This window comes from Accipiter gentilis, chromosome 23, assembly GCF_929443795.1.
Source record: "Accipiter gentilis chromosome 23, bAccGen1.1, whole genome shotgun sequence".
NCBI lineage: Eukaryota > Metazoa > Chordata > Aves > Accipitriformes > Accipitridae > Astur > Astur gentilis.
This window is the reverse complement of record NC_064902.1, coordinates 24,887,176-24,900,432: the sequence shown is the minus strand read 5'-3', so window position 1 is coordinate 24,900,432 and position 13,257 is coordinate 24,887,176. Positions and strand designations below refer to the sequence as shown.

General features: G+C 48.4%; 1 protein-coding gene across 8 annotated transcripts in view; it reads left to right on the top strand.

The window, feature by feature from the left end:
* TMCC1 (transmembrane and coiled-coil domain family 1) overlaps window positions 1–13,257 on the top strand; it is a 121,354-nt gene that overhangs the window by 97,904 nt on the left and 10,193 nt on the right. For 6 of the 8 annotated variants that reach the window (XM_049826592.1, XM_049826594.1, XM_049826595.1 and 3 more), the window contains one exon: window positions 8,482–9,416. In XM_049826592.1, the coding sequence (XP_049682549.1) occupies window positions 8,482–9,416 (935 nt within the window). Of the gene's footprint in view, window positions 1–6,364; window positions 6,542–7,493; window positions 7,584–8,481; window positions 9,417–13,257 lie in introns of those variants that run through there. The other 2 variants (XM_049826599.1, XM_049826597.1) reach the window with 2 other exon arrangements.

Genomic DNA, 13,257 nt, shown 5'->3' with positions numbered 1-13,257 from the left:
TATTCAACCAGCACCACGGATTTTCTTCTTGACTAGAAGAAAAGTCTGTAAGCTAGTCTGTAGCTTTCGAAAACCATTACTGAATTGGACCACCAGGCCTTACTCTTTTGCATTCAAAAATATCTTTTCTCAAGATTTCAGAAGTTTGAGGTCAAGAAGGCAAGGTCTTTGGCAGCAGTTGGGTTTTTAAAAAGAAAGGGTCCATAGCCATCATCTTCAAGGGAGATGTTACACTGCGTTGTGTCAGTCCTATTCTGTCTCCAGCATGTAAATAAATACTTGCAGGCAGAGCTGGTGCCTGATCCTGTGTGTCTCCATCCCGTTTGAGGAAACACCTTGTGTAATGTTCTTTGCCTCAGCCCACCGTTCCTGGCTGATGGGCAGTCAGGGATGCATGTGTGTGAACTGCAGGTGGGAAAGGTGTAAGTCAGCTTTGTAGCTTCAGTTACCTCCTAACCAGTTAGTAAGTTGATAGCATTTGCTTCCTGAGAGGCATGGTGCTCCAGGCAAGTAGATGCAAATGGGAAATGTGTAAAGCCCGCGGAGCTCTGCCGCACTGGAAGCGCTGTGCTGCAGGGAACGCCCATGACCAGCAATTTTACTGTACTAACAGAGACTTTCCTGAAGCTCTCCTCTGGAATAGGTTAAGTTGGTTGTGACGGATGCTGTGTGCCATTCTTTCTGATACAGCAAGTACGATGTCACGTGGCAGCAGCATCTTCCACTGTTTCCCCGCCCCCAGTGACTGCTGAAGTTGAAATATCTGTCTCCTTCAGGGATTTCTGCTGCTGACAGATAGGAGGACAATACAGCTGGTTGCTTTATAGCTAAACTCTGTTTCTGACACTTGAAGCAGCATATGAAGTCACATCTCCATTTCACATTGAATTAGGTGACAAGGCCATGGGAGAGTCACGCTGCAGCTGGCTTTACCATATACCAAGTTGTGGGTGAGGGTTTGTATGTGTACCTTGGGCCATAGCTTGATGTATGTTCCTTCTGGCTCCAGCACCACCTTAAGCTGTCCCAGGTCACTTCTCCCTCCTGTAGTGTTCTTGCAGTCCTGCTGGTACTCAGCATGTGGATCCTTATGGTGAACCAGGTTTGGGAACTTAGTAAGACTAAAAACGTCTCCAAGTTCCTTATCGCTGGGTCTGTCCCCAGGTTAGCTGGCATCTCGGCCCCACGGGGAGTTTTTGTTCTTTCTGTCCCCCTCCTGTGCTAATACAAAGTTAGGCAGGGAACTGCTTAACTTGGCACCCACACCAAAGAAAGGGAATGCTAAATTGTAGGCAAGTCTCTGAAGCATCTTGTAAAGTGTTGCTCTGTTGCGGTTGCTGATTAGCCCTTCTGTCCCTTCTTAGGTATCTGCCATCTCTTCCCCTTTCTGCAGAGTGAGGACACGCTGGCCGTGCAGGAGTGCTGGGACCCATGTGCATGGCTCTGAGTTGGCAGATGTAACATGAGCGCACACGTGCTGTAGTAACATTGCTCATGATTGTTTAATTACTGTGAGTAAGGTATAAAGCTATTTCCTCTTGGTGTTGGTTCCCTGCTCTAGCTGTTATCTTAGGCAGGCAAAGGGATTGTACTAGAATTTTTTTTTTTTTTTTTTTTCAGGGTCACTTTTCATTTTTGTTTTCTCATGGTGTTTTTTTCCATGATCAGGATGATCTTCCCACCATTTTGAGGGTTAATTGTCCTTAGGCAAGAGCTCTTTGTCTCTTTCAGAAACCCCAGTTATAATCTAACCAATACTATGAAAAACACACAGCAAGACTTCCTTGAGCAGTCCAAGTGTATGCTTTCCTTAGCCAGTTTTGGTTTTGATTTGGATTCAGGAGCGTAATAGGGGCAGCTCAAAACAGTTGCTGGCAGTGATGACCAGCAGTTTCTGTGGGTAAGTAGATGCAAGCCTGTTAAAATGCAAAGCTGCTATAGTTTCTGAAGATTCAATCGGCCAATAAAATTTTGCAGGATAACTGCAGTGTGTCATGAAGAATCACACTGGACCTGTTCTTTGTTTTTCTTTTGTATTCTTCTTGGTGGTAAAGCCAAGGCAGATGTTACGTAGTGCAGGAGCATGTATGCACAATGGGCACTTGCTGAGGGAAGGTGGATTCTTAAATGAATCCACATGTGAGTGGACAGTTGTGTTTGTAGGGATGGTTCAGTGCAGCAGTATTTGGATCTTCTGTCTGTATTTAATTGAGAGGTGAATGAACAGAAGTCTTTTCCTTACATATGCTATTACACAGGATTTGCAATGACATAAACATGCAATTTGAAATAAATAGTGAACCAAAGAGTTGGTAGTATCAAATGTGTGGCAGTGTTGCAGCACACAGATAGATTAAAAGGGTTACAGGTCCAAGTTTTCATTACAGACATATCCACAAATGTAATATGTGGGTGTGGAATCTCTGTTCTTGGAGATGCTCAAAAGCTGCCTGGACATGGTCCTGGGGAGCTGGCTCTAGGTGGCCCTGCCTGAGCAGGGGGGTTGGACCAGATACCTCCAGAGGTCCCTTCCAACCTCAACCAGTCTGTGATTCTGTAACATCCTTTAAAAAGCAAAGCATTAGAAAAAAGCTCTCTCAACTGCAGGTCATAAATAGCTTATTGCATCACCCAGTTAGGTCAGGCAGAGTAATCTGTTTGTTTTTTTTTTGTTTACTTTGGGCCCCACGATACGTTTTGCAATATGCTATGTCTTTCTCAGATCCAGCAGGGACACGACAGGCTGTCTGCTCACGGGACAGACGGTAGGGTTGATACCACCTTGACTCAGATGTTTACAGAGCCATGTGCTGCAGGTGTCATGCAGGGAGGTGACCTCTGGCTGTCGATCGCATTTAATTGAATATTTTGAAGGTACCTCATAGTAATTTGTGATGTTTAAACGTCTCTTCATTGTACCTCACAGGGATTCTGTGTATGGATTCATACAAGTGTGCATTTAGATGGTTTAATGCAGATCTGTGATGATACAGTACATTTTTTGCACTGTACAAATACGGAAGGGGAGAGAAATGGGGAAAAATGCAGGGCCAAATGAGAAATTACAGTGTAATTTGGTTGGTCTTTGCTTTGTTTTCTGCAGAGAACTTTCTCAAGCACTTCTATTTTTCACTGTTTTGTTTATTTGCCTTAATTTGTGGTGCCCTCCCCCCCCCCCCCCCCCCCCAAAAAAAAAAATCATATAAAGGTGTTAAAGAATTCTCAGCTATGGGTTTCTCTAGGTTTGCTTTATTAACAACTCAGAGTTGGGCCACCACCGCAGCAAATGGCAACCCTCCAAAAATTTCTCAGTCTTATATACCTTTTTACCACCCATTATCCTAGTCCAAAGTCTTTGTAATTTTCCAGTTGATCTTGGTTCCTATGTCGTTATCATTCATCAACTTATCAATTCTTCTCTTGTTCCATCCAGTCACCATCCTATGAGTTTCAAAGTCCATCTTGGGTCAGTCATCTTCTCATCCCCTTTATCTTGAAGTCTCATACCTACACAATTCTGAGAAAATGTCTCTGGTTGTTCCATTAACTATTTCATATTTATCTTTGTAAGTTCTACATATTTTAATCACTCCCCAGCTAAGCACCTGTGTCTTGCTGATTTTTCATCTTTTGTTTGATCTGTCTCTATTGATTAACTTGACTGAGTTTTAATCTGGTCCTGGATTGGGACTATACAGGGGGGCAGGCTGAGAACGCTGTTCATGACCTGTTGAGCAGCTCTGTTGCCATTAATAACCTTAACCCATTCTATATTAATTTCTAACAGTCTTACAGTCCTGAATTTTCCAAAATCTTCTACAAAAGGTATCTTAAAATAATTTGTCAGTTTGGAACTCAGAGCCACTGCTGAGCAGAGGCGGGCAGGAATTAAATAATTCTGTATCCAGCTGAAAGTGTAAGGAGACTTGAGGGCAATGAAAAGTAATTACCTATATCGAGCATTCAGTTAATAGTTCTAATAAATACAGGGAATGTCCTGGGCATAGAAAGAGCAAGCACTCAGGCCCTCACTTTGTGTCTCAGATCAGAGAGGGCACGCGGTATACCCCCGTGTCTCTGAGGTCTCGGGATGTGCTGGTTGGCAGGATGCATGCTCCGCAGCGCGGAGCTGGTCCCAGCCTCGCAGGGGTCCGATGGAGTGGGGGGCCGACAGGCACCCGTGGGTGCTGCAACTCTGCAGATGTGGTCAGACATGAAGGACTCTCCTTTTTTCTGCCCTCTAATTTGTATTCCCTGCAAGGTGTTACTTAGACATCTTATTTACTAATGAACTAACTGTCTTGTGTCTGTCATCGGAGTCCGCAGGTCTCCAGTCCTGCGTGTGCCTGAGGCAGGAGACCATCTGCCCACCCGATGTGAATGGTTGGCCCAAGTTGCCGTGGTCCCTGCACCTGCAGCGCGCTGGCTTGGCCAGCCTCATGCTAACAATGCTGTTAATGAGGCGTATTTCCAAACACAAAGTCTAAAACTTATGACTTTCTATGAGTCTCTGAGATTCTTCTGCCTGTATCGCTTTACTGCCTTCAGCACAGTGGGGAGAAGGAAACAAAACAACTTCTGAATTTTTCCGTGATAAGTTTTTGCTGCCACTCAGGGTGCTCAGTCGCTGGGAAGCGTGACCAATCCGGGCATCTTGGGCACTGTTAGCTGCCTTCCGGGGCTGCTCTCTGCAGTTTTCATTCTCGGCTCCCCTGTCTCACCTTGCCCTATATATTTTTATTCCAAGTAACATGATGGTTTTCAGTCACATTTTTAAAGCTCCAAATAAGGGAGGAGGAAGCAGGAGCTGAGCAATGTCCTTACAGTATGCTTGCTCTGAATTTTGCTGTTTGCTTAAGCTAACTGCCCTGCTTGTTTAAAAAAATCAGTCATCTTGGTGAATGACTCTGTGGTATGTGCATTTACTGAAGTAGTTTTGAAAGAAGCGTGAAACACCTTTAAAGGAACTGTTGTGTTTCATCTTCAGCAACACCAAAAGGCAAAATCATAGGTCCTTTTTGGGTTGTGTGTTGCGGAATAGATACATAGAAATATTTTTACCAGGGGAAAGCCTGACAGTGTTGAAAGTGCTGGGAATTTGGTAGGATCTTGAGGGGGAGAAAGCATAAGGTCCTCACATGATTTCATTTGGTTCATGGCATAACGCCAAAGCAGTCTTCAGTATATCTCCTGGTAGGAGGTCGTGCAGGTCCACTCTCTCTGGACTGAGTCAATATACTGGAAAATTGTATTGCAGGGGAGATAGACTAATTGAATTGTAATCCCTCTTTTTATACAAGCATTGACCGTTACAGTATTTAAATTACTAGCATCTTTTCAGGACATATTGCTGGTCATCTTAAATCAATATGTCACCAGCTTCTCCCAGGGACCCAGTTTGTGCTGAGTCTTCCCTTTCTAAAGCCTTGTCAGTACGGAGAAAGTACTTAAATTATCTCCGTTCTGTTCCAGAATAGCACTTTGTACGGCCGTTTGCTTTTTAATTGGAAAAAACCACCCTTCTTGTTCTTCCAGAATAATATCCACACAGCTGGTAATTATAAAGTAATTAATCCCAACATGGTTTATTCTACTGTAGCTGTTCTGGTTTATTTTCTGTCACAGGTATAGGAAGATAACCTGAGGAGATATGCTGAAGTCAATTGACTTTAAAAGGGGGGAAGAGAAAGTTTCTACAAAATTTTTCTCTCACGAAACTCGTGTCTGAAAGGAAGACTGTACTATTAGTGTAATTTATAGTAATGATACACACACACTAATTAGACCCAACTGGGAGTAAATTAAGCTGATAGAAACTCTTTATTGTGAAGTAATGTTGAAGTCCCATTAGTTCTAAGACACCGAAATGTGCAAGCTTCAGCTCAGAGTGAATCCGTGCTGCGGAAAAGCTGACAGCCCAACATGATCAACAGTTGTTTGGTTCTGGGACGTGGGGTCAGTCCCACTCTAGCTCACCTTTACCGCTGCCCAGTGCAAAAGTATTTGTTTATGGGGAAAAAAAAGTTATTTCAAATTGCTTTCTGAAAAAATTGCATTAGATTTGTGGCTCTTTCTCTTTTTCATCTGCCATTAATACTTCCTTCCTCTGGAGTAGAGAGAGATCATTACAAATGGATTGATGGGGTTCTCTTTCAGAAGCTAGCTTGTTTTGTAAGGCAATTAAGACGAGTAATAAGATTGTATCGGTGTGTTGAATAGAGAAGTCTACGCCGTGCTGCTTTACGGGTTATGGCGAGTTGGCAAAGCAGTAAATCGAGCTGCGTGCTATTACACGAGGGAACTGCGGACAAGGGACTAAGCAGTTATGCCACAGGGAGGTGGTTGACACTCTCTGGGTCGGGCAGGATCTTTGTTTCGTTCAACACGGTACGAGGAAATCAGACCAGTGACAGTCCTAGGAAAATCTTAACGACATTACAAATTCCAGGAAGAGGTATCTTACCGAAGGTGTACTACTTTGAAATAGGCCCATCCCTAGATCTCAGAGACAGCAAACGTGATGGCAAACAGGGACTTCAGGGTAAAGCTGCTGGGAAGGAGCCTCGCTGACCCTGCTCGGCGCTCGCCGGTGTTGCAGCCGCACTGCCTGTCTACTGCAGGGTGTTAGTTTTGTTGCATTAAGCGTAGAATGTCGAAGCTGGAGAGAGGGATTAACAGCGTGTTTTGTTTTGTGGAGTATGTATTCACAAGACAAATATGGAAAGGCGTTCTGCGTCTGGTGAGGAAGCGGCGAGTTAGCTGGCAGCTGTCGCAGTAATCTGGGCTGCTGCCCGGTGTTTAAACTGAGCTGCGGGGTCCGGGGAGAAGCAGCAACTCGCCCACTAAAGCTGGTTTGCCCCGAGCGTGGGGCGCCGATCGCGGATCGCGGCCCGTTGACCGGAGGGCTGCTGGCGGCCCCTGCCGAGGCCGGCTTTCCGTCTGACAGGGAGGGCGGCGGCGGCACCGGCACCGGGAGGCGCGGCCGGGCCCTGCCCTTCGCCACGCTGCGGGCCCTCGTCCGTGGCATGATGGGGAGGCTCAGCGGTTTGTAACGATCGAGGCTGGAGAGTGCGCGGGGGAGCGGCGGACGAGCCCCCGCCCGGCCCGGCCCGGCCCGGCCCGGCCCTCCCGGGGCGGAGAGGCGCTGCCCGCCCTTGCCGCACGCCTCGCCGCCGGCGGCTGGCGGCAGCCGGGCTCCGTCTCCCCGCGGGCCCCGCTCGGAAGCCCCTCTCAGCGCTGGGGCGCTCCCGGGCGCCTGCTGCCGCCGCCGCCGGTTACTCTCCGACGCGCCCCGCCCCGCCGTCGGCGGCGGCCGGGCGGAGGCCGTTCCGGACCGCGGTTGCCGGCCGCAGGGCGGGACGGGGCGGGCTGCCGCCGGGCGCGGAAAGCGCCGCCCTCCCGGAACGGGGCGCCCGTCGTGGGGCCGGGGCCGCTCTGCCCCGAGGCGGCCCCGCCGCGGGGCGGGCGCTGCGCCTTTAAGGGGCGGGGCCGGGCCCAGGTAGGGCGCGGTGGCGGCGCAGCCATGCGGGCGGGCGGCGGGAGCCATGCACTGGGAGCGCGCGCTGCTGCTCCGCCGGGCCAAGGTACCGCGGGGCGCGGCGGGGCGGGGGGGGCCCGCGGGCTCTCCTCGGCCGGAGGACCCGCCGCGGCAGCGGCCCCGCGAGCGAGCGGGCTGGCCCCGGGCGTTGAAAGCGCACCTGGCCGGAGGAAGGAGAGTGTCGGGGTGCGGCTGAACCGCCCGGTCCTTCCGTCCAGCCGGGGGAGAGACGGCGGCGTTCGCTGCGGTTACCTGCCGTGGTTCGTTTGCGCTGAAGTAGCGTTTCGCTTTCCTTTTTTTTTTTTTTTTTTTTTTTTTTTTTTTTCGGCTAAAGATGGGGTTTGTCCTCTGAAACTTGCTGTCTCTTTTCTTTCCTGCCCGGGGGTTCATCGCTCACAGCAGGCGCTGCGGGCCTGGCTGCGCGAGGCAGGGTGCGAGTTCGGAGGGCTCGCCCCTCATTCCAGCACTGGCCTTAGATCTCTTGTTTTCTGGTGAGCTTTGTTACGGCTCGCTGTCGTGCAGACAGGTGAAGCGCTGGGAGTAACCTGGGTTTGCTCTGTGCTTGATCTGCGTGGCTTTTGCTCTTTCACGGTTACGTTCTCCATCTCTTTACTCGCCAGCTGATAGAGCTACTGGCCTTACAGCAGAGAGCTCAGCCTGCCAAACTTGGGTGCCCTGTCTTGCTTTGCGCTTGAGTTTTTGGTTGTTTGAGTCATTAAGTCAGCTTAAGTATGAGGGGTTTTGCTTTTTTTCTTAGTTTTTACTAGACCTCTGTAAAGCACGTGAAGCTCAACTGATTAATACTATACCCTGGCCAGCTGAAAAAAAAGGTGCATTTTTGCAGAATTACATCCAATTGTCAAGTTGGTTGGCACAAAGAAGGAAAGGGTTTCTATTAGTGTAGCTGGTGATTAGTGCTTATATTTCTCTCTCTCCTTGCCTAGATTGAACGATTGGAAGTCAGCAGCTTAGCGCAGACCTCCAGTGCTGTGGCCTCGAGCACTGATGGCAGCATCAATGCAGACTCTGTTGATGGGACCCCAGATCCTCAGCGTACAAAAGTGGCTATCACACACCTGCAACAGAAGATACTGAAGCTGACCGAGCAGATCAAAATCGAACAAACAGCCCGTGATGATAATGTGGCAGAGTACCTGAAACTGGCCAACAATGCAGACAAGCAACAGAGTGCCCGCATTAAGCAAGTGTTTGAGAAGAAGAATCAAAAGTCAGCCCAGACCATCTTGCAGCTGCAGAAGAAACTAGAACATTACCATCGAAAGCTGCGAGAGATCGAACAGAATGGGATCCCTCGGCAGCCAAAGGATGTCTTCAGGGATATGCATCAGGGTTTGAAAGATGTTGGAGCAAAAGTCACTGGCTTCAGTGAGGGAGTAGTAGACAGTGTAAAAGGTGGGCTTTCCAGTTTCTCCCAAGCCACACATTCAGCAGCCGGAGCTGTGGTTTCCAAACCTCGGGAGATTGCCTCCCTCATAAGGAACAAGTTTGGGAGTGCAGACAACATTGCTAATCTGAAAGACTCCTTAGAGGAAGGCCAGGAAGATGGGACAGGAGGCAAGGCTCTAGGTGTTATTCAGAACTTTCAGTCAAGCCCAAAATATGGCAGTGAAGAGGACTGCTCCAGTGCCACGTCGGGCTCAGTGGGAGCCAACAGCACAACAGGGGGCCCTGTGGGAGCTTCTAGCTCCAAAACAAACACTCTGGATATGCAGAGCTCAGGGTTTGATGCAATACTGCATGAGATTCAAGAAATTCGAGAGACACAGGCAAGACTGGAAGAATCATTTGAGGACCTTAAGGTTCGCTATCAGAGGGATTATTCATTAATAATGCAGACTCTGCAGGAGGAGCGGTACAGGTATGTACTTTTGTACTTTGTTTCAGAATTAAATACTGTGAGTTGCAGAGTACCAAAGTCCTGGATAGTGCTACTCAGCAGGCTGTTCCCAGCAGCCTGATTCAGAGGGGAGCATATGCGGTCTTCTCAGGATTTCACCCTCCCAGCTTTGTCTTTTGTAAATATTGTCATTTTGCTGCTCATCTCCCTTTCTGTACAAGAAAGAAATACCGAGGAAAGAGGTTATTTCATAGCGTTTTCAGGGTAAAAAGTCAAGCCAACGAGGTTTAGAAAGGTGTCCCAAAAGACCAGGAGTATATTGGTGCAGTTACTGTTATCCAGACGGTGCTTTGCCCTGCAAAACTCCTGCAAAGGTTTGGGTCAAGGCAAGAGACAGGGAACTATGTGCGGACAGTATCCTGACCCTGCCTCCTCCAATACTCAGATCCATATCTACCAGAGAAAGAAATATCTAGCTTTCTTAGGGCTCTCCAAAAAGACATGATCTTGCCCATGTGCCAAAACTAGGATATCCCCTTCCCTTCTCCACTCAGGCCCACAGTAGCAGGGTTCAATGACATGGAAGTTAAATTAGACGTCAGGTATTGGCAGTGCTCTTGTCATGGAGGTCACGTGGCTCTGGAATTGGGTAACCCATGTTTCCATCAGCCTTCCCCTCGCTGGAAGGAATGGAAAGGCGGAGGAGTTGCTGCAGTACCGCCAATCCCTGATCAGGTCACAGAGGAGAGGTGACAGTGGCTTCAGGGAGGCAGCCCCACAGTGCGGTGTGGCAGCCAGCTGCTCCCTCTACCCCGAGGCTACCCCCACCTCCCCTCCAGGAGAGCAATGCAAGGAGAGGTGCTGAGGGAATCCGTGCTGGGTGGGAGAGAGTTCTCAGCAGGCTACCCTCCGCTGTCCAGCAGAACATCTTGCGTCCTCCCCGTCACACGCTGGGAACAAGGGCTCATCCCCAGGCTCTGGAGGGAAGTTACCAGCTGCCCTTCTGCAGCCATTCAGGACACTTCAGTCTAAATCAATAGGGTTCTTAAACTGCGCTTTTTAAGCTTTAAATAACAAATGCAAGGGGTCCAGATCCTCATTCTGATGAAGGACAGCAGGCTTTTGTAATGAGGTTGCTTATGGCCTTTGTCACTTCAGCCAGGCTGTGAAGCACAGCCTGTGAGGCTCAGCAGAGCTGCTGGGTGTGGGGACAGGCTTTCTGAAGTACCACTTGCTGTGTTGGTTTGTGCAGTACAACATGGAGTTGCCCTACAGCTCTTTAGACATGCTGGTGCCAGATCATTGGAAAAACATTTGAAAAGGCTTAGCTTGCTAGGATCTTGTAGAGACAGCAAGCTTTCTGCGTGCTTTGCAAAGCTTGGATAGACAAAGCCAGACCAACACCACTTTCTAATCCCGCTTTGCAACAATCAGCGGTTTGACTGAAACCAGCACCCAGCACAGCAACTTTGGTTCCTAGTGCCTCATTGTCATCAAGTCACATAACGAAGCAATGTGGAGTTTGATCTTCTGCTCCCCAGTAGAAAGGGATCCTGTTGTCTGTTGCTGAGTAGGTTGTTGTTTCATGCACACAGCAGCATCCATTCATGGTGGAATGCTATATGCAAGCACGGTACAGCTGAAGGAGTGGCTTGAAAGTACAATAGAAGACCATGGGGAGTGATGTATCTTGTCAGCTAAACTGGCTAATTATTCCCTGAAACCATTTAGCAAGGTTCACGTAGGTCCTCATACTAGTGCAATAAGAAGTTGTATCTGTCATGTGCTGTTAACCTTTACTGAGTGCTCCCCTGAGGTGAGCCCAGAGCCTGGCCACTAACCAAGGCAGCCTAGAGTGAAAAGCTTCCAGGAGAATCTGTATTTGGCTTATAAATGCTTAAAAAGGTAGTAATTTAGACATGCCATTTGGAATGTTGATGCAAATTAATTAAAGGTGTGGCCTTTAGAGAGGACCAGTTGAACCACACTCGGTGCCATTGTCTCTGCAGGCTTTCAGAGGTGAGCAGGTAACTGCATGATCTGCGAGATGCTCATGGGTTAATCACAGTGAGAATAATACATTATTGTACAAATCTAGATTATTGTTTGATAGCTTCTGTATTTTAGAACATCATGAAGATAAAAGCCAACATCACCCTGAGAAGTGGAAAATTACGTCATGTGTCCGAGGGCAGGGAGGATGCCGCTGCCTTGGCGGGGAGGGCTGGCACCTGTTCCTCCAACTAGGAACCTCTCTCATTCCTCCACTCTCTTCAAAAAAAATGGGAAGATGGGAATGGAGGTTGTGGTTTGAAGCTGGGAGTCTGGGAATTCAAATTAATGATAACTGGCTTTAAAAGCTATAAATACCTCATAACTCTGCTCTATTTCTGGGAAGCTTTCAGAAACAACCACTGAGTTCAGTTAGAGCTTAAAAAAGAAGAAATTATTTCGAGAAGCCTTTGCTAGTAGGAGAGCACTGAGTGTTTGTATTGTACCTGGAAGCTGGAACAAAGCACGGGCCATGACATTTTCTCACCCGGTCTTTGGTCCATTTCCTCTTTCTTAGATGTTCTACTTTTTTGCAGGTTCTGATCTTTTTCCCTTGCGTGTTTGTGCAGTTTCTGTTTATCAGCCATGGCTTGCCTCACAGGTTTTCCACGACCTCCTCAGTCTCCTCCCTGCTTCCAGATCTTGCCTATCAATCCGCGTAGCTGCCGGTTTGCTAAGTGGCTCTGGGGCAGGGACTTGCTGGTGCAGTCGCTCCAGTTCTCCCGCCCGGGTGCTGCAGAGTGCCCAGGCTGGCCCAGCAGCACCTCAAGGCCGGGGTGAGCTGTGCTGCCCTGCCTGCCCGCTGGCAGCACGTGCCGGCCCCGGAGCACTGTGCCGCTCCGCCGGGGCTGAGTCACGGAGGAAGGAAGATTCTGGCGGCGCCTTGGCCGTCATTGTGTTTCTACTGCACCGGGAGCGGACGCTGAAATAGCCTGTTGCTTATCTCATCGGTTGGAAGGTGGTAGTTGTTTACTGATAGAAGCAGGGACTTTCTGTGCTATTGAGACTGAAATAAAGTTCCTGCTGAGTATTTTCATCTTGCCTGTCCGTTTAGGAGCCTGTTTGTACGCGGTGAAGTCATGAGCTCACATATTTGGAGTGTGGCCAGTCTGAGGGTTTGGGTTTCTTCCCAAGCCCAGCATCCTTGGAAAGGGCATTTAGGTCTCCCACGCTCCTGTCAGGAGAAATCCGTCAGCCAAAATGCTAGGCGCTGGTGCTTTCGTTTATCTGATTTTTTTGCTGTAGGCTAATTGTTGGAATTCAGTCTGTTCTCATGATTTATTTTAAAATAGATCAAAGTTGCTAAACCTTTGAGGTCTAGAAGGGTTGAAGAGGCCTTTCTGGAGTGTGGCCGGGCAGCAAAGGCAGCGTGTTGGGTCAGGCGGGCGCTCACGCAGCCATGAAGGCACTGAAACGTCCCTGCCAGGAGAGGTTCAGAGCTGGAAGCACAGCATGATGCGGACACTGAGAGCAGCTCGTGCTCCCTCGGGAGCAAGCTCTGTCCCTTGTGTATTGTCTAGATAGAAGACTTGGAGTATATTGCAAATAGATACTGCTTTTAGCTATTACTCTGCTATTGAAAGCAGTGTGTTCAGTAGCGTAAAAAAATTATTTGGATGACAAGTAAGGATCAAATGAAATTTTGTATGACATGGCTATAAAAAAAAGGTCCATCTCAAGAGATCCTTGAAGAGAGGTATTAAACTCTGTTCACAGTGTACAGTGAAGATCTTTTAGCATCAGTTTGGTCAGTTCTTTACTCACCAGAACACGTGCTGAGTGCAGATAAAATGTCTTTTTCATCACAACT